Source organism: Vidua chalybeata, chromosome 3 (assembly GCF_026979565.1).
Source record: "Vidua chalybeata isolate OUT-0048 chromosome 3, bVidCha1 merged haplotype, whole genome shotgun sequence".
Lineage (NCBI taxonomy): Eukaryota > Metazoa > Chordata > Aves > Passeriformes > Viduidae > Vidua > Vidua chalybeata.
The window spans coordinates 57,339,118-57,359,926 of record NC_071532.1 but is presented as its reverse complement, the minus strand read 5'-3'; the positions used below and the strand labels follow the sequence as shown (position 1 = coordinate 57,359,926).

At 40.9% G+C, this 20,809-nt stretch overlaps 1 protein-coding gene across 1 annotated transcript; it reads right to left on the bottom strand.

Moving 5' to 3' along the window:
* Positions 1-7,993: 7,993 nt before the first annotated feature.
* On the bottom strand, positions 7,994-19,352 carry ALDH8A1 (aldehyde dehydrogenase 8 family member A1). The gene is made up of 7 exons (XM_053939636.1): positions 19,156-19,352; positions 14,972-15,119; positions 14,439-14,594; positions 12,549-12,698; positions 11,657-11,913; positions 10,692-10,853; positions 7,994-9,277 (listed from the first exon to the last, which is right to left on the bottom strand). The coding sequence occupies exons 1-7, from the start codon at positions 19,291-19,293 to the stop codon at positions 8,825-8,827; spliced, it is 1,464 nt and encodes a 487-aa protein (XP_053795611.1). The 5' UTR covers positions 19,294-19,352; the 3' UTR covers positions 7,994-8,824.
* Between the last annotated feature and the right edge of the window lie 1,457 nt (positions 19,353-20,809).

Sequence of the window (20,809 nt, the reverse complement as noted above, 5' to 3'; positions counted from 1 at the left end):
CCTCACCTTTTCCCAGGGCTCATCACTTAGTCTTGATTTTTACAAGAACTATAAGAAAAGGTTTCTCATTTCCAGGTGTGGCAATATGACCCTCACTTCTCAGTTCAGGATGTGGTCTTTACAAACATTGGACTGCACGAGATGCATCCTGAGGAAAGGGTGAAGTGCCACTCTGCATGACTGCTGCCTGAGACCATGAGCTGTATTAACTTTCTGGAGGGAAAGGGGGGAAGTGAGACTGCCCCTGATCATAGATATACAGTCACCTTAAAACAATACTTTGGTCACAAGTCTAATGACTGTCTCTTTACCATTGCTCCATCCCACTCAGCAAGAATTGCTGCTCTAAGTGGAAAGTTGAGCTGGAGCTGAGCTTGGCCAAACTTCCTATGGTGATGACCAGAAGCCAAGTATTGAGAATGGACTGAGTCCTCCCAGCTCTGCAGGGCTGGTCTGAGCTCACCCCCACACTTACCCATCCAGAGCAAAACTGTCCCTGATGGTAAAAAGGCATCAATTGATGTTGGAAGAACAAAATGCTGCATTCAGCATCTTTCCTAGGAATAGAGAGCACTTTCCTCATTCACATTTTTTCATCAACAAAGTATGTATCTGTCTCCCCTGCAGAGAAATAAGAGATATTACCATTCTGATGTTTCAGATACCAAGTGTTCTGCATGGAAAACTACAGGACCACAAATCATATCTATTCAAAGCACAATAAATTGTTCAGGGCCACATAAAAAAAAAACAAACCAAATTTCCCATGAATTTCATTTGTGAAACCCCAGGAAACTTCCACTTTAGTTAAGAACTAAACAACCCTGATTTGGCACACCTAATGCACCTGCTGCTCTGATCATGCAGGGCTTAGTCCACGCACAATCACTACTTTGAGTGTTCACATTTCTTAATTTTAACTCAGAGGTTAGCTAAGTAGCCACATGTGGAAAGAGAAAGAGTGCTGTGAATTAATCATAAAAATTACCTGACTTAGCTTCAAGGAACAGAGCTCTTTCAAGAGCACTCAAAATCTGACAGCATCCCAGTGACAACTCCATGGAGTACAACTCCAGGCCTTAATGGCTGTTTCCTAAAACCAAAATAAGTTAAACTCTTATATTATTTAATGGCAGTGAAATCCAAAAGAAAATTTTGTATTGTTCAGAATATTGCTATAGATTTATTATTTTCCTGGACACAGATGAATGTCAGCAGTTGCTTTTTCTTTTTCTACATTATTTGAATGATCTCAAAGGCAAAAGCCAACACCCCCTATAAAAGTTATTTAATTTTTTTCTTTTCTGAGCCTCACCCAAGTCCAGTCCTCACTTATATTCTGCTTCTTTACATCTGCTGTTACTTTAAGTATCTTTATTTTTAGAGGTATATTGATTTACAAGATTCATCTACAGTGAAGCAAGAACTAACCAGCCTTCCTGAATTACTGTCTGACCTCCCAGTGATGCACACTGAAATCTTTCACTCTTTCTACCTCAGCTCTGCTCTAACTCATCCCTACCAGACATCCAGCAGCCAGAGTACACACCAGCTGACACCTTTTTTCTTGAGTTCCAGCAGTTAGTTTTCCAGGATGCCTGAAGACTATGTAAATCATATTACCACCAAAGAAAGGAATAAGCAAGAAAATTTCAGCCAGGAATATTCTGCCTCTCCCATACAAAGCAACTTTCTTCTCTGCTGAGATTAGTCAAGCCATTCAGAACATGACCGCATGAGGGAAAAAAACTACCCTCAACTCACTTTGAAGAAATGTCTTGCAGGCATTACAGTGTAGTCTGTCCTTAAACAGCCTCAGCAGCAAGAAGAAAAATGCTTCACATTTCCAGATGTAAGATGTGCAAAGAAAGTTAATTAACTAAAGTTCATATACTGCTTTGAAGGTGGAAAGACCTTCAAAGGAAGTGTTAAGAACAGATAACCAGAATCCATCTTTTCCAACCTCATAAAAAGCAGATCAGTGCTGCATAAAATGCATACAACAGAGAAATTGTGCCTAAGGAGTTGCTTAGAAACTGGTATTTCCCAGCTGTCTCTCAGTCAGAGCTGGGATTTCACTACCTATTTTTGACAGGTAACCCAAATGGGACATTGGAGTCAATATGGCTGGAACATTACAACATTTTCTTCAGCATTCAGGGCTCATAGTTTTGATGTTTAAAAAGCAGATTTCTGACAGCTCCCTCAAAAAGTAATTCTTTCTGTGTCTGTCCAAATACATAACAGCCCAGCTAAAAATGCTGTTTCTGTTGCACAGTATGCCCATTAAATAATTCATGTCACTAACACTGGTGAGAAGTGGTATGTAGTAGCAAAACAAGTGAATCTGAGTACATGACAGCACAATTCTAAATATTAATTAGGAAGGAATGAATGAGCATATTTAAAAATCAAACTGAAATGTACCTCTTGCTGTATTTTGTCCTTATCATCCTTACATCCAAACTGCATGACCTACAATAACTTAGCTAAACCTCAGGAAGAACAATTACTTTCCTCCCCCAGTGGTGAACAGCTACATCTCTCAGGCAAAGAAGCACAAATTGCTTTGGTAAACAATGTTCTAATTCCACTCTGGAAAAGAGGTATTAATCAGGCCCTGGGAAGAAAAGTGAGTCTTAGGCAGGATGACAGCAAAACCAGAACCAAACCTCCAGCTGACTATCAAAGGTAGACATTGATTTGTATCAGCTGAGAGGAATGTGACCTCTGAACCCTTGTTCTCAAAATAAGGTAGTTTTATTATTTAGATGAGTGGATGGTGTTAAGCACTACAAATACATAGCATATTGTGCTATAGAGAACTCAGGAATCTAAAAAACTTCTTTTCTTTCAGGCAGCTCATAGAAAGAAACTGAACAGGGAAGTAAGGTCTCAGACCAGAGTGAGATTTTCTTTGGAAGTACTTAGATCAATACCTCAGCTTGCCCTTCTAACTGAAGCACCACACTATGGAAACTGCATATCTGAACAGTTATGCACATACACACACTTATTTTTTAAACATAAACCAAAGGTTTCAAAACATATTACCAACAGAGGAAGCAGCCTGAAGCTCCTTGCAGGGGTCAACTGATTAGAAGAATCTCACAGCGCTGTAACAGCATATTTCTCTCTGAATCACCAAGAAACTGGTGCATGTGGCTCTTGCAGGATGCTGGTTTTCACCCCTGTCCCATATGACTCAAAGCCACAAAGGCCAGAGATATATTTGACCATCCAAAAAAAACCTTTCCACATTATGCATTTGAATAGGCAAAATGACAACTCTGGAACAAAATGATTAACTGTAGGAATATAATTATGGGTTACAAAAGTATCCTTTCCATCCTCAAAAGGCTTAGTGCAGTTCTGGAAGCAAACCAGCACAGGAAGGAGGTAATTTCCTAATCAAACTTCTAAGGTTATCTTATCAAACCTACTCAATGTCCTCTACTTGGAAAACTGACTCCAGTGTCTCCTTGGAAAAGAGTGACTAAAATATAGCCATTCAGCAGGACTGAAATTACCTACTTTCAGCTAATAAGTACTCATGTGATATCTCACCACATGGATATTTCACCACAAGAATCCCAAAGACAGACAGAATCCCAGACAGACATTCTACTGTTTCCACCAACAAACATTTTGGCATTCATCCTATTTTCATCAGTGAAATACAGTCAATTCACTGCAGCCAAGTAAGTATAAACAAATCAGTTTTAAAAAATTAAGGCAACAATAGGAAATGTTCCTTTTCTTTTTATTTTTTTTTTAATAAGTCAACCCTTGAAAATGTCATTTTACAGCTGCAGAAAATGTGACTTTGCCTGATTTTTTGTTGGGTCAGCCAAACTTGAAGAAAAACATGAAATCTCTCTGTAACCAAGGATAGACTACTACTTTAATAGGCACTGTTCCCAAAGGAAGAGAAAATCCAATTACTAAAATGGTAGCATAATCTTCTCATTATTATTTCAGGAGCTCAGAGTTAATTGGACAAGTGTAGCACCCTGTGAATGAATGTGTGTCCTCATTTCACAATAAATGGTTTGTAATTACTTCCATTTCTCTGAAATCAGGAGATAGCTCTCATTAGCAATACCCTGGAAGAAGCCTTTTGTGGGTTTGAATAATATTACAAACCCCTTCATTAGCATATTTGGGCACCCCACAGAAGCTCTTACACACAGAGAAATGTTCTTATTTCTTCTTTCACGTAACTGCACAAAGGCCCCACATACCTATGGGGAAGCTGCACACGTGGTTTTGCCTCAGCCTCCACTGCAGCCCAGCATGTGTCTGTCACCTCCTCATGTCCCAGTGGGCTCCTTGGACCAGGCACTCCTGCCTTCACTTGAGCCAAGCTGCAAGGTCCAGCACACCTTCCCAAAGCACAGGATAAAAACAGTGGTAGCATCCAGCTGAAAAACCTTGGCCTGATCCACCTGACAGGTCACAACTTCCATCTTCATCTTTCCACCTTAAACAACTGCCCATCCAGGACCCTTGTACTCCCTTCTGTGGGGGCATCTGCATTTTCTAGGATATTATTAAGGACACCTGGTGCCAGAGAGAAATGCCACAAGGCAGGCTGTGCCGTGTTTAACTCGTCACCCACCAGAGAACACACCCGTCAGGTGTGCTCCACCACCTCCTGTGTTTTAACAGACAAAACATGCTCTTCAACACAGAAGCCCAGGAGTGTGCATCTGCCCTTCTGGACTTATCACTGACCTCTGCAATTGCTTCCTTGCATATGAACACAGACACACACCCCCTCAGCTGTCTTGGTAAAACAGGTGTTTGTGAATCCAGAAGGTGATGCAAAACATCATCCTGTGAAGCCAAAAGATGTTGCAACACATCATCCAAGTCCCACACTAGAAGGACTTTTTTCAGAATTTGGAGTAATTTTCCTCCCTCCAGATCTCTCTGTTAAAGAGAACAGAAATAGATGCACAACTTAACAGTAATGTTACATTACATACAAAGGTAAAGATTATTTGCAGATTTAGCACAGTTCTGCTTATTCTCTCCAGCATCACGCTAGCTCCCCTGTTAATTGCAGTGATGTGGCAGAGCTCAGGCTGAGTTCTATACAGGCTGCTTTGGCTGAACTGGCATTCTCACACTGGTTGCACTTTCCCTCATAATCTCCAAATCCATTTCAGCTGCTCCTTTTCAGGAGGCAGCACCATGTACATAGCTTCTGGCTGCAAAACTAGCCTTCAGCTGCATTAAGAGGCATCCGGTTTAACCAGTTATAATACTGCAGGGCTTCCTTCTTTTTCTCATCATACCCCAATCTTCACCTAATTTACAAATGTTACCGACAGAGATTTGATGTATTCTAGAAAAAAGCCTTGTGCATTGTTGTCCTTTAAGTACAAACATCACCCTCCAAGCACAAAAACAAATGCTTGGAAAGGAGGGGAACAGAATTCAATGAAGAAAATGTCCCAGAATTTCCTGCAACTGTTGTTGGTTTCCTTTATTCATTATATTTAGCTTTCTATAGAATATTTAATTACCATCTAGGGTGGAAAATGAGAACCTGGTCTTACTCTAAGACTAAGAAAATTTAATTCCATTTTCATTTTCCACTCTCCACCACACAGAAAATCCACAAATTTAATAAGAAGCTTGAGGAAAAGTACTTGGATACTTCAGCCAGCATCCTTTCTAGAGCTGAGACAGGTATTGAGCTCAAGCTTTAAGTCTGAGCAAAAACAAACCTCAGCCCTGAAGACAAGGCTGGAAATAAACTCCTCACAGTTCCCTCACAATCCCACTATCTTTTTTCTCTCCTTTTTCCTTTATTTGTTGTTGTTACTAAGAGGAAAGTCTTAAGTATATCTGACTCTATCTGTGAAGTTGAATCTTAATGTACAGCTTTCCGAAGTTTGGAAATTCAAAGCTTGGGGTTTAAAACCAGTCTAGCTTACACTCTTGATCTGCACATTTAAGTTAGGCATGAAACTTTCTCTGACCCAAAAAGTCAAGTCTGTTTTTATCCCTGAGAGTTTTAAAAATATGTTTTGCTTTGCCTAAGTTACAAACACTGTGGGAACATGGACATAGCCTGATTTGAATATAAACATTAGAGCTGATGTTTCCCCTCTCCAAACTACATGCAGTGTCTCCCTAAGCAAATCTGCTTTCAGGCATTATACAACAACTGGGTACAGACATAAACAGGCTGAGAAAAGATCTGAAATAGAACAGAAATAACCCTATGCTAATTGAGAGCTATAAAGGATGGCAAATATATTAATACTTCCACATGTAAAGTAATCATCTCACACCAGTGAGATAATCTTCTAGTGTTAAACTGAACTGTACTAACTCCATCAGTAAGAATTAACAGATGGAGCAACTCTTTGAGATTTACATAACAGTAATTAAACAAATCCTCACAATGGCCACATGATTTAATGCTCAAGCCAGGGCAGTCTACAAAAATAAAAGCTGTACTGTCATGTTGGAAAATTCCAGAACGTATAGCCTGAAGAGCTCATAACTTGGATCAGTGTGCCTTGTCCTCCAGGATATCCTCTTTACTGTCCACTTAGAGTGAGAGCAGAAAACTCAGAAATAAAGCAGCTGTAATAGACACCTTCATTATCTGTAGGAACAAGTCCTTGGACTGCTTCATCTGTGAGACAGTTATTCATACATGTTGCTACACTGGAAGTATAGTCTGAATAAAACACATGGGAAAGCTCATAACTCTTGGTATATAGGAAAATTCTATGTGCCCACAGAGAGCTCCTGGTACAAGCAGGTAACCTATCCCATGGCACTTGCTTCACTGCCACAAGCACCAGCAGCTCCCTTTGGGGCTGAGGCTGAAGGTAGGCATGGGAAATACAATAATTACCCATTTCTACTGGCAGGAAATGTCCCCACTGGGTAACACCCTCACATCTGTGCATGTGCAAATGTATAGGAATCTCAAAGGGCAAGAAAAAGCAGAATAAGCAAAGTACTTGAACTGCACATTAACCGTAGAAGGAAAGAGCCTACCCATTAGAGATGGAAAGTGCAGAAAGGGACAATATTTTGTATCTTCACATAGGCTCTCTCTCCTGCCCAAAAGTCAGCAGCACCATTAGCACCAACAGACTTCCCTTACCTCTCTGAGGTGCTGGACACCGTGATGGTGGAATGGGGTTTCCCAGAAGTTCACTTCTGAGAAATCTTCACAGCCATGCTGGACACAGGGACACCATCTCCATACCCCACACCCGGGGGTCCTGCAGAGCTCTGTCCCCACCCCATTACTCCACCTCTGATATCTTGGACCAGAATCACGTAGATGACACACAGACCTTTGTCTCCAGCATGTGAAATACATCTGGAATTCTCCCATCATATTTAATGCAAAGATAAAATCAACCTCTAAAAGTAAATTCATCTCATTAAACCTGAACCTAGACCAGATCCAGATGGGGGAAGGTATCCATTTATTTCTACTAATTGTCCAATATCCCATCTGCTGTTGCTGAAAATGTCTGCCTCCCACATGCCCCCATCACTCCCTAACTAATGAACTGTTTCACAGCTTTTGGGTTCTAATGCTCTTCCAAACAGGATGTGTAAATAGAAAAGAAATTGGCAGAATGAAACACATGCTGATATAGCTGTTTATTCCCCTCCCAGCTGAGTGACTGGGGATTAAATACACCAAAGCAGGTATTCTGCTGCCACCACATGGTCATGACTAGACCTAGCCATTTTTAAAATAAAATGCTTCCTCAGAACGCATCAAGTCACTAAGCATATAATTTTTACGTATTTCCTTGACATGCCTTCAACTGGCAGTTCTTGTACCAAATCCATCAAATGCCCACAGTTCCAATCTGGCTGCTAGGTCTGCCCTGCAACCAGGTGGCATCCAGAGATGTGAGGTGTATCCAACTCTGCTTCTCTTTTGTTGAAAGCAAACAAGTCTCTGATATACCCAATTAAAAAAACCTCTGCAAACAAATGAGGAAGAGTTGGAAGTGGTTTTATTTTTTGGTGACAAACACTTCCAACAGTTCATTCTCTCAGGAGTAAATTCTGGGTTCTATTAATGAAGAATGACGCTGCTTGTGATGCAGCCAATATTTTTGTGCAGGGATGTAAAAACCACCATCACTGAGGTCTTGAAGTGACAAAAGGCTTTGATTTCAAAATACTCAGAGAACAGGTATTAGGATGATTCAGCTCCCTACCATAAAGAAGGTTATAATTAAAACATTTATTGTCTCCATGAATATCAAGAGAATGTAATGACCCCACGATTTAAAACCACTTAGTAGGATGAAGATAGTTTCTCAGGCTTTCAGTGTAGTGTAGTAACAACCTTGTCTGATATCAGTGAAGTGCAATATGGGTGGATGGGACCCCACTGTTCAGAGTGAAAATGAGCTGATTCCCCTTTAGTCTCACCACGTGCTTTCTACTTTGTCTCTCAAGGTAATTCACAAACCAGAGCTACTGTCATATATTACTCTTTCTCCAATCTGCCTTAACGGGACAGATTTTTGAGGCAGGAATGTCAAAAATATCAAAAATATTTAGGATTTGTAAGACAGGCAAGTCATCTGGCTTGGGATGGCTTGATTGTGGAGTCTACACTGACCTTCTCATCCAACATGAAAAACTGACTTAAACATTAGCATTTGGGATGATCATTTTCAGCTGTCATTGATATTACTTGACCAAAGTTCAAGAAAGGAATGGCCACAATAGCAGCCTGTATTCTAAGGAGCCATTTTTGGTAACTCAAATTGCTGTCATTTATTTCACTCTAAAATACTTCTGTTGACATAAGTCAGTGCTTTATTGTGATGGTTTTGACCTCAGTGAAGAACTCATAGGAATCCTTTGCTCCCTCCCTGCCTATGCCTGAGGCTTTCATCCCACCAAATGGCAAGTTCAGGTCTCTCACAAGCCAGCAGTTGGTCCACACCAATCCAGACTGCAGCCTGTGTGCTACCCTGTGAACACGTCCCACGTTGCTGGACCACACCGTGGCTGCCAAGCCATATTTCACACCGTTGGCTCTTCTGATCACCTCTTCTTCTGTATCAAATGCTACCACACATGTCACAGGACCAAAGATCTCTTCTTGCATGCAACAAGATTCATCCTTGACTTCAGCAATAACTGTGGGTAACATGAAATAGCCTTTCTGGTTGCCAGGTGGGAGGGCCAAAGGATCCACTCCCTCTCCACAGAGGACTCTGGCTCCTTCAGCCTGGGCTTTCTTCACATAGTTCCTTACCTGGGGAAGTAGCAAAAAAACATCACTGCTAAAGGACACCAAATCCCAAGAGTTCACACATCAGCAGGAGCCTCCGAACTCCAGCTGGAACACGCTGCCCTCTTACAATAGAGGGCAGCATTCCCTAAATTTTGTTGTTATGCTTCTTTGTATGCTTATTTCTTGCTGAAAAAAAAAGCAGTTTTCTCTTTCCTAACACTTACTAGCCTAGCAGACAACACTGCTGGCTGGCCCTTCCCACTAAGTATTGTCAAAAGGGTAGGACCCTTGGTGAAAATACAAGTGGTTCCAGAGCCTCCCTCCCTTCTCTCAGGAGCCTGGGTAGTTTGCCATGTATCCCACACCATGGTTTCACTAATTTACTCCAAGGAATCAGTAGTATTTTCCTGCCTCACAGGCAAGGCTTTTTAAATGTTTACATGCCACTAGGATGATGAAGCCATGAATGCTACAGAAAATCTCATCAATAAATGATTAAAGATGTTTCCGTGGCTGCTGCTACCATATGCTTGCTACCTTGAAGACACAGGATGTACTGTTGATCTGCTTCTGCTGTTCTGCAGTTGTTGCCTGGTTTCTCTCCTTAGAGAAAGACCACAGAGATACCACAGAATTTCCTTATCTTTTTCTTCTTTTAGGCACCTTCGTAGGTAAAACTTGGAAATTCTCTATGGTGCTACAGACTAAGGACCTCAGGAAGCAGGTGTTTCTACCACTCTACTTCAGAACAACAGCACTTGGAGAATCTTCTGAGGCATCAGGAAAGCATATCAAAGGTCTGGCTTTCTCTCACTCTGTGGTTTTTCAGTCTGCTTCTTGCGTCAGAGAGTTCTGGGATATGTGCATCTGCTCTCCCTGAACTCTGACACCACAGCTTTCATTTCATATAAGTCACTAAAGCAGACTGTGTCTAACTGTGCCATCTCAGCTGCTCTCCACACACAGACCATTACAAATTACTGCAAGCAGTTCTAGGAAACTGTTTTGTACAAGCCAGAATTTGCCAGAGTGATATAAAAATAAAACTTTTAACTTGTCAACTAACTTATTAGGCAAATGCACCATTAAAATCCAAGAAAATGTTGTTGAACAACATTTGTGAGTATAAATTCAGGACTATTTGTGAGTATAAATTCAACCATTAGAATTATCTTATTCAAACAGGAGGAAATATTCTTTTGCTATTTTAAATTATTTTCCCCAGGGAGTTTGATTTTTTTTCAGAGCACTCACATGATCCCAAGCCACAGGCAAAAGAAACCTCATTAAAAAGATACCTTATAATGGCTTTGAGTTATCATCCCTCAGAGCTAATCTTGGAGATGACAAGATCCTTTCCTGTACAGTCCTGAAACTACCTTTTGTAGCCCTCTAAAAGATGAGATGAAGTCACATAAACTCCATGTAACATCACCTTTTCTAGATGCTCTTTACTTATTAGTGCTCCCACATCAGTTGTAGGATCTGAGGGATTCCCAGTCTTCCACTTCTTGGCCTCTGCCACAAACCTCTTCAAAAACTGACCGTATATTCCCCTCTGAACAAAGATCCTGGAGGTGCAGAGACAGATCTCACCCTATCAAAAAGAAAGAAACAAACAAGAAATCAACTATATTGGTTCATATTACATTGCACTGTTGACATGTATTAGGAATTACAACCCAGTTCACTCATGTCCCTGCATCCTCAGGAGCATAAACTACATTAAGCAACACTGCAAAGTGGGATTTTTTTCCAGATTAAAAAAAAAGGGAGAAGGAAAAGGCAAAACAGTATCACTATCATGCAATCACTACCATAAGTAAATTTAATTTTATCAATTATATGTTTTCTTCTCCAACATATTTTATAGGAAACATGATTTCTAACTCTGAATGATCTCTCTCTTCATTTCCTGATAATCTTTCTCTGATACCAAGCTATTTTCCTAACGCTTGCCCAGATACAATTTCCTGGCTTTGGTGCTCTCTCCTGAGGGTGGTGGTGAGGGACAAATAATGTTGGTAAAATTTTGTGGGAAGTCCCCTAATTTAATTCTAACAAATTAACAAGCATCCCACTTACTTACGCAGTGGGACTTAAAGCAGCTGCTTCCCTGAGAGATAAGAAATGTATGTACTTTGAGAGGAGTAATTACACCTTGTTATCTTCTGACGGAGAGCATGAAGATGAGCCTTTTATTACGTTGTTTCCCTCCTTGTGGAATAATGAAGCATTTTTCATATTTTTCTACTTAGGACTTTCTCAAACACAATCTTGAAATAGACCTTGGCAATTTGAGATTCAGATCCAAAGGTAGGTGCAGCATGCACACAAACCCTCAGACATGGCCCCATCCTGCTGCCAACAGGGTTTATGTGTTATAGGGGCAGGAGGCACCTGGTTGGCAAAGCTGGACCTCACGGTGGTGGGGATGCACTGGCTCAAGTCAGCATCATCGAAGATGATGGCAGGGTTTTTGCCTCCCAGCTCCAGCGAGAGCCGCTTGCAGTGTGGAGCGCTCTTCTCCGTGATCCGCTGGGCTGTCAGCGTGCTGCCCGTGAAGGAGATCAGAGGCACGTCGGGGTGGCACACCAGGGCCTCTCCTGCCTTGGCGCCTGTTCCAAACACGACATTCACCACCCCAGGAGGCACCCCTGATGGGAACAAAGGCACGCGGTCACTGTACCCTCCTGTCGCTCCAAGGGTGTCACTTCACTTTGTTTTGTCCCTGAAGTTAGAAAGTTACCAGCAGCTCGAGGGTGAAAAATACTAACCCTTAACTTCAGTAGTAGCTGAAATCCACGATGTTAGACAGATCTATGTGTCATGGGCTAAATGATAAAAACAGTTCCACTAATCAAGCTTGTCTGATGTGCATCATCAGAGATGCAGTGTACAGTCATTCAGGGAACAAGCAATTGTTCTCCCAGTTTTAATTAATAGCGCACCAAATACAACCGTGACACAGTCACCAAGAGCTGATTCTCACTCCTTTATTCTCTCACGGCTCCTTTGCTTGCACCACAGACTTAGGACAACCATAAATGGAGTGTAGGAGGGGCAAAATTTTTCATCAGAAGATAGTGGAAAAAAATGAGCAACAGCTGGATTGAGGAGAGAGGATAGCATGAGGACAGAGAAAACCTTTTGTTCTCCAGTGCAACATTCAGCTACAGCAGTCTTTCCCAAAGTCTTTGAGCACCTTCTGATTTCTGCAACTGAAAAAAACCTGATGCACACACAAACATTTCCACTCTATTCCTGTTCCTTAGCATGCTACAGGACTTACCTGCTTTCTCCAAGTGTTTGCACATCATCCAGGCTGTGACAGATGTCATCTCACTTGGCTTGGCAACCACAGTATTTCCACATGCAATGGCAGGAGCTATTTTCCAAGTCAACAAATACAGTGGCAAATTCCAAGGACTGATTAAACCAGCTGCAAAACAAAACCACAAAGACAGGAAGTCAGTCTGCTGGGATACAAAACTCATTTCTCTGACCTCAAGCAGTTATACACCAGTTCAGATCTATGAAGGGAATCTGGCCATGGCTTTTATTTTCAGACAAATAAATAAATTTATTGTACAATAAAATTGCAGCATTTCTCACAGGGAGATAACTTCTTAAAAGACCTGCACAAATTATTCTAAAAGAGATCAGCTGAACTCTCTGAATAAGTTTTGCTGCTTCTTCAGGGCAGAATCTTATATTTTCAGGAAGTTTTTTAGTATTTTGCAGGAACATTAATGCAAGGTTAGCCATAGCAATCATTTACAGCAACTTGTCTGTGGTAATACTTAGTGTTAGCAAAGAGCAAGTGAAAGTAATCATAGAATGGTTTGGGTTGAGAGAATCCTTAAAGATCATCTGGTTCCAAACCCCCAGGGACACCTTTCACTAGATCAGGTTTCTCAAAGCCCCATCCAACCTGGCCTTGAACACTGCCAGGGTTGGGGCACTGTCCATTTCTTCATGCAACCTGTACCAGTGCCTCATCACCCTCACAATAAAGAATTTCTTCCAAACATCTAATCTAAACCTACCCTTGTTCACTTTGAAGCCATTACCCCTTGTCCTATCACTATATGTCCTTGTAAAAAGTCCCTCTCTCTTAAGCTCTCTTGTAGGTCTCCCAAGAGCTTTCTCTTCTCCAGGCTGAACGTGCTAGCTCAGATCATATACCTGCTTCCTCCTGCTCTTTAAAGCTGTTTCTTATTTTTCAATTTTAATATTAAAGAAACTCTGTATAACATATAGTATACATTTTCCAGATAAATTTTAGTCTAACTTATGAGTGCCAGAATTTATCTCTATATAAACTGTTGTTCCCATGAATTGCTGAATGACCAGAATTATTTTCAGTAATTGCCTTTAGGAATATTTCACTTTACATATTAATAGGAAATTATGAAAAAAAAATCTGTAATTGTCATGTGTGACTCCTTACAAAAGCCACGGGATTTATTTCTGTTTGATGGAGCAGATTCAGTGAAGGACTTTTCCTTATGAGAATAATTTTACCAAAAAAAGTTGTGTTCTCCACTGCTCAAGAAAAGTTTTAACAGGGTCCTCTAAGATAGCCAATTTTATGTTGTAAGTAATTTAAGTGTAAATGTGGAGAACTGACATCTATTTAATGTTATATGTTTTTTGTACTATATGTATAACATAACCTAATAATGAAATCATTACAACACGGTTACTTGTCAGCTCAGGACAACCACTTTATTTTCTGAAGCAGCAGCAGCAGCATCTAGTGGCCGAGTTCAGCAGTTCCCCAGCTACAGTGGTTTCTCCATCCAAGTGGACTGGGGTCACCGACTACTACAGCTTTCCCAAAGGAGAGGGGGATCCCACTCTCTCTGCTGGAGCAGGAGCTCAGTGCTCCGCACATTGCACTGATCCACAGCTGTAATGCTCACTCACAGACGAAACAAAAGAGAGATTGTGAAGGTGAGAGCAAGAGATTAAGCTTTTTAGGTATGCAATCTTTTTTCTTTTTTTTTTGCCATGAAGTCACATAACTGATTTTACATGGAGTTGCTGATGCTTTAGCAGACAAGCCCATGTTTAGCATATGAGTCTGAGATAATAAATGCTTTCAAAAAAATCTTTGCTGAGCCCCTATGGAGGCAGACATTCTGCCAAGCTTTTCAGCATGTGAGGATAATCATACCAACTCCCACAGATGCCCTCGAGGTGTAGTGCACGCAGCCCATGGTTGGCATTTCAGTGCACTCTGTGATGTGATGAAGGATGGAAGAGGCGAAGAATCGGAAATTGTGCACGGCCCGAGGGATGTCCACCGTTCTGGCAAATGTAATAGTTTTTCCTGAAACAAAAACAAACATGCTGCTGTCATCATGGAGAGAAACACTGCTTTATAGTCTGCTCTGAAAGTTGATTTATGTGTCTTTTGGGAAATGTCTTTTGTCCTGTGCCCAAGTAATCGCCAGCACAGTACAAATGTAGTCAATGACAACAGCTCCCCTCTAGTAATTTCAAATATCTGACAACTGAAGTCAAAGTCAGCAATTCTAAAAAGCAAGACTCACCCAGGAATCCCAAGTCCAAAACCTCCTCAAGGTTCATGCACATCTACTCCAATTTGCTCCAACAGTTCATAACATAAAAAAAAATTCATCCAAAGCCTCCATTTCAATATTCAGCAAGTCACACTTATTTGAGATCAACAGTTCCGGTTCTTACCCTGATCCTTTGACTCTGCTTGTGCAAACGCTTCCAGGTCATGTTCAATCAGGTCTGCCAATTTGTTCAGGATCTGAGATCTTTCCAATGGACTTTTTGAGGACCAAATTGGGAAGGCATCTTTGGCAGCTTTGACAGCAGCTTCCACCTAAAAAAGCAAAAGAGGGATGATGAATGCTAATGAAAGCATTAAGAAAATATTAAACCCTCAGCAGATAAATTTATATTTCAGAGACTAATAATCCTGACCACATTGCTGGGGAGATGACAATTCCTTAGAGCTTTTCCATTGTTATCAAGACACTACCCCATAACTCAATAAGTGTTACTGAAACAGAATATCTAGAAAATAAACTTTCACTGGAATTCTTGTTTTTCTCCAAATTACAGCAACTTGTGGGGCACCCTCCAGGCCTGGAAGAAATGCTGGCATGGTCAAATGGAACCAGCAGGTGCCACTGGCCAAAACAAAAAGAATCTTTTTTCTCATGGAGGAAAGAGCAAGAATCTCCCCAGAGCAAATGCAGCTTCAGTCTAAACATGCACAACCCTTGCAACACAAGACTTCAGCCACAGCAGGCAATGACAAAAGTAAGGGGCTGGAAGCTCTGCTAGCTCTTGATTTTCACCATTTGGTTCAAGCAAGGACTAAGAATATATTTAGGGAATGGACACTCAGATGAAAATTTTATCTTGCCTGATCACAGCTGGAAAGTCATTAATGCCCTCACAAGGAAAAAAAAAAAAAGTTCCTTTTTCAGCTCTGGGGGTTTAGTCAGTTCTCTTACCAGACACCTAACAAAGACTAGAGGTAAGAATCATTATATGCGTTTATACAGATACACATCACTCCTATTAGTATTTTGCTTGAGATGTACATGACTGCTGCACGGTCCTTCAGCATGACATTTCTGAACAGTGGCAGATTGCCACCACTTTTCTGAAACAGACCTATCTTCAAAGGATTAAAATTCAGCAGAAAGCTTTCTGTCCCATCAGTCATTTCCTCTGGACTCTTAAATGAAGTTACCTGCATCATTCATCTGTTGATTTATAAGCAGTTCCTTCTTCATGTTTACCAGTCTCACACTAACTAAAGATGGTCATCAATATTCTTCCATATTTTAATTAACTGCCTTATTTCCCAACTTTTGCTTTCTATGTAATGCTTATGCCATACTCCCAATGTCTAATATATGCATCAAAGTGGTGGTTTAACCAAAGCTGCCTTAGCTGAGTTCCTAAAATTTTGCTCGTACAATTTCTTCAGTTTTGGAAATCTGCCAAAATCAATAACTAGGAGGATGCTGATGTAATATTGATCAGACCATTATGACCTCTCTGAATGTTGCCATATTTCTAGTTCCCATGAAGTCACTGAAGGCTCCTTTCCACCAATTCCACAAAACTCAGTTAAAAAATTTGTTCCTTCAGATTGTGACAGGTCTTATAAAAACCATCACAAAATAATTTACAGATACTCCTTTTTATTAATGAGGGCACAAAAGTTCAAGCAAGCAAAAAAATAAAATCTATCTACCCCTTCTCCTTCCCCCTCCCACACACATCAGAATTTATGGGCCCTGTAAAAATAACACCCAGAGTTTGAAAGCCAGAACAACACCAATGCAGGGGGCAAGGTGGGAAATAAACCAACATGCGGAGAGTCACATGGACCACTGGCCAAGCTCAGAAACCTAGACTCTTCTCTTTCAACTGTAGTTCAACAACTTCCTGCTCAAGTGCCAATGGCAGCAGGCTGTCAGCCACTGAACAGCTGAAGCAGGACCAAACCAGGCCTGGGAAAGGGGAACTGCAGCTTCCTGAGTGAGTCCAGCGCAGATGCCACACTACCCTGAAAACGTTCACCCTCTGTGAAACCATACCACCTTCACTAATGGTTCTTCCACCCTCCCATCCTGAGGTGCTGCTGCTGCTCATCTGTCCTCTCCTCTGTGCTCTCCTCCAGGTGCTGCCAGGAGAGGAGACAGTCAATACTATCTGCATTTTTAACCCTTCAGTGGGTTTAGAAGAAGGACAAAAATATTGCTTTTTCACAAACAGCAGAAGAGAAAACCAGCAAGGGAAGAAATTAAGTGGCAGTAGATTAATCAAATAAAAAGTAAGAGGAAAAAAGGAGAGAGTTTTGTAGAGAAAAGCTAAGCATACAAAGGTTAAACAGTTACTTAGTTTGACTAGCAAAAAACAGCAAAGAAAGTAAAGCCACAAAGAAAGCACACATAAGAATTCAACTATGAACTCCTGTGTCTGATACACTTCCTTCTGCTTTCCTCTTCTGCATGAGACAGATACAGAGAAACAACACACAATCCAGACCCATCACAAAAGGCTCCTATCAAAATACCCCATGCTGGACTGCCCTCAGAACAAGATGTTTGCTTTTGCAGGGGATGATGTGCAGGAGATAGGTTCTTTAAAGAGAAGTGTTTTTAAAGTAGATATTTGCCAACACTAATTAGTCCTCATCAGCCTGTCTTCTGGATATACAGGGCACCTGCTCATCTTGCTGTGGTACTGTTATGTAGAATTTAAGATATCTAGCTGGGAAACAAACTAACTCCTAGGAACAAACAAACCTCCTCCGTGTTTTTGGCAGAAAGTGGCTAAAATGGCCACAGCAGCTGACCTGCTGTTAAACTCCAGGGTCAGCAACAAACTCACTGTCTCCCCTTGTTTCACTTAACTTCCCAGTAAAATTTACCAAGATAATATGCAACTGGACATTGAGCCTTGCTAGAAAACAGCACCCTGAGTCCTTTGCTGAACTCTGGTCTACATGCTTATTTGGTATCTCTAGATAACCTAAAGTAGTATGAGATTGCATTTTCTCCAGCATATTCCATCAGTCAGCAGCGGATGCCAGCTCTGCAGAGCACAACCTTCTTGCATAGTTGCCTGAAGGCAGGACTAAAGCACTCATCAAATTTACAGGTCTTTAAACTGTGTTCCCATTGCTACATACAAGCACTGACTGAGAAAGCTGAAAGAGAAAAGCATTGCTCTTAGGACACTTCAACTATATCTCTAGAGTGGATAGCAGCCTCTGGCGTTCTCAGATTTTTCTGGTTTTAATGATTTTGCAAATGAATGGACAGGAAGATTTGCACCTGCACATCAAAGAGCAAACTTTTCAGGCATAATTAGGATTGGAATGAACTTACACAGATGTATTCCAACAAACCCAATCTGTTACTCTTTAACCCTTGGTCATCAGCATCTAACAAATATTTACCCCGGTGAAATTAGAGTGCAAAGGTTTCTGCTGAGAGAAGCTGTCAATAAGGCTGAAATGCAAGCAAAGGGAACAGTTACGCACTGTAGCAGTCTGTTTTAAAAAACATTTTCAAAATGCTGTCTGCTATTTGACAATATTTTCCAAGCCCTCTGTGCTATCCAAGCCTGTCCAGTCACTTTCCACTTCAGTAAGTTTGAAACAATTTTGGACACAGACTTGTAGGTCCCCTATAAAGCAGCATCAATGAAACTGCAGTTCCCCTGATGAACATCATTGCCTATCCACATCTGAATACGTACAATGTTCCAGGAAACATTCACCCCAGTAGAGAGCACAAGAAACCCTATGGATGCAGAGGAGAGGGTAGGTTATAAGGAAACACATTCATCACAGCCACTGAATATCCAACTGCTAATATCAAAATCAGAGAGGTCTGAAAGCTTTTTACCATCTTCAGAGAAGAGACATCAAGCCAAAAACCCTTTTAAATGAAAAGTGCAAATCTTCAAGACACTAAGGGAGAACACAGTTGCATATGGTGTCTCTAAATTTATTTACAGAAGAGATCAATAAACACTGTTCTCACAGATTGTTTATATTTACAGCCTGTCTGGGTGTTATTGTGAACTTATGCATAAGGCATCTCCTACCATGTGAGCTGAAGGAGCTCCACACAAATTACTGAAGCTTTACTGATTCATACCAGCTTAGAACACCATAACTTTCTAATAGCAAAATATAAAAAAAATTGCAGCATTTGCTGCCACAGCAGTGCATCACACAATACTATAATATAATCAAGAATTTACTTGTTTTAGCATTGAAGTCATCATTTTTCTGTTCTCTCACTTCCATCTTCTCTCACTCAAAAGGTTAGTTACATGCATTTAACATTTTTCACTTTTTTGTACATGTGGATAGTACTCACCTCTTCCTTGCCACTGTCTGGAACCCTGCAATAGACATCTCCGGTGGATGGATTATAGGAGTCTATGTAGGAGGAACAAGGAACAAATTTGCCACCTATAAAATTTTCCAGCACTAAGAGAGCCTTTGAATGAGCCATTGTTGGCTGCTTACTTCACCTGTGATTTTTTTCAACGAGGCATCAATTTAGATTAGTATGTCTGTAGGTATTTGCACAGTGAGTCCGAACTCCTCCCCCATCTCTCCGTCTTCCCTGCACCACTTGTTTACAAGTGGGAACGAACCCTGGCAAAAACAGCAGGAAAGAGCAAAGGGAAAAAATTAGTATTACTGTAACACTTGGTTCTTTTCTAGGAGTTGAAGCAAAGAGGGAAGAACAGCACAGTTGCTGGAAACCAGCTTTTCTCTGTCTGTAGGAAATGAAGTACTGAAAAAAAAAGGGAGAAAAAGAATGGTTTGACAGGGGAATTTCTACCTGTATCAGTTTTGAAGTTACAGTTTGAAGATATTTTGCAACAACTAAACAAAATAATTCAACACTCAAACATCTGGCCAGGAAGCTGCTTCTAAGTGTCAGCAGACAAAAGACACTTAAGACCAGCATGTCTGCAGCTCATGTTCACTGTTCTATCAATACTTTTCCTTGTATCCCCAAAACCAATGCACCTAAAAAACAAAAGATTTTAAGCACTAAGAAACTCTTTTCCACCAATATCGCCAAACATCAAACAATACAAACAGCTGAGTGACCCCTCAATTCAAACAGCTGAGAAGCACAAGCCTACCTGGCTGGTGTCAGAAATTCACCAGGTTTTTTTCTCCCAAAAAAAGCAAGACACTGGCTGTCATGCTTTCCCTTCCATAGATATTCCAGCGGAAGACACCTTACTACAGAGAAGCCTGTTAGTTTTTCCATTAACTTCCCAAGAACCTAAACTGCCCGGTAAGAGCCGTGTAAAAGACATTTTCTCCAAGACAATGCTGAGGATTATCAAATTGTTTTAAGATTGCATGCCACCTCCTTGCTCTCCAGAGATATTCAAAACACTACACCCAGTATGTTCTCACCAGGAGATTGTGAATATCTCGGTCAGGAGTTTAAGAAGGTTTTGCATCCTAGACAATTGGCAAGCCACCAAGTTTCACACAGATCAACATGCAGTCATATTTTGATTGAAAAAAGGTGATATGCTTCTATTGCACAACAACAGATCATTTATGCTTCAACCAAGTGGCACCTCTGAGCAGAGTTCAAATCTGTGTTGAAAGGTAGTGCAGTCACGTTGCAACTGGATTATGTAATACCTCTTCTTCTCCCAAGCTGCAAACTGGGAAAGCGTGCAGTAGCTTTCCAGTCATCACAGAAAAGTGAGCCTCAAAATTTAATCCAAACATGTGTGAGAAGAGTTATCAGAGGTTCACCCTTGTCCATAAACAGTAAGGAATTTATGCAAATCTTAGAACTGAAGACTGTAACTGCTCCCTGACTCAAGGGCAACCTAAACATTTTCAAAGTTTGAAGGCAAGCTCAAGTGGAACCGGTTCAATGCAGGAGATTGACAGTATAAAATCTCTGGAATCCAACAAGGGTACCTAAACCTTCACAGTGGCATGTTGAAACTGATAAATATTGAAGTGCAATTTTTGGTCTATAA

What these genes read in the sequence shown, in the direction of transcription:
- ALDH8A1 (XM_053939636.1), bottom strand. Translation starts at nt 19,293, where the DNA reads ATGGCTCATTCAAAGGCTCTCTTAGTGCTGGAAAATTTTATAGGTGGC. An exon ending in GAGGGCATCTGTGGGAGTTG is followed by an intron (nt 12,699 to 14,438) that starts GTATGATTATCC and finishes TTTGTTTTGCAG; the next exon opens with CTGGTTTAATCAGTCCTTGG. An exon ending in CAAACACTTGGAGAAAGCAG is followed by an intron (nt 11,914 to 12,548) that starts GTAAGTCCTGTA and finishes TGTTCCCATCAG; the next exon opens with GGGTGCCTCCTGGGGTGGTG.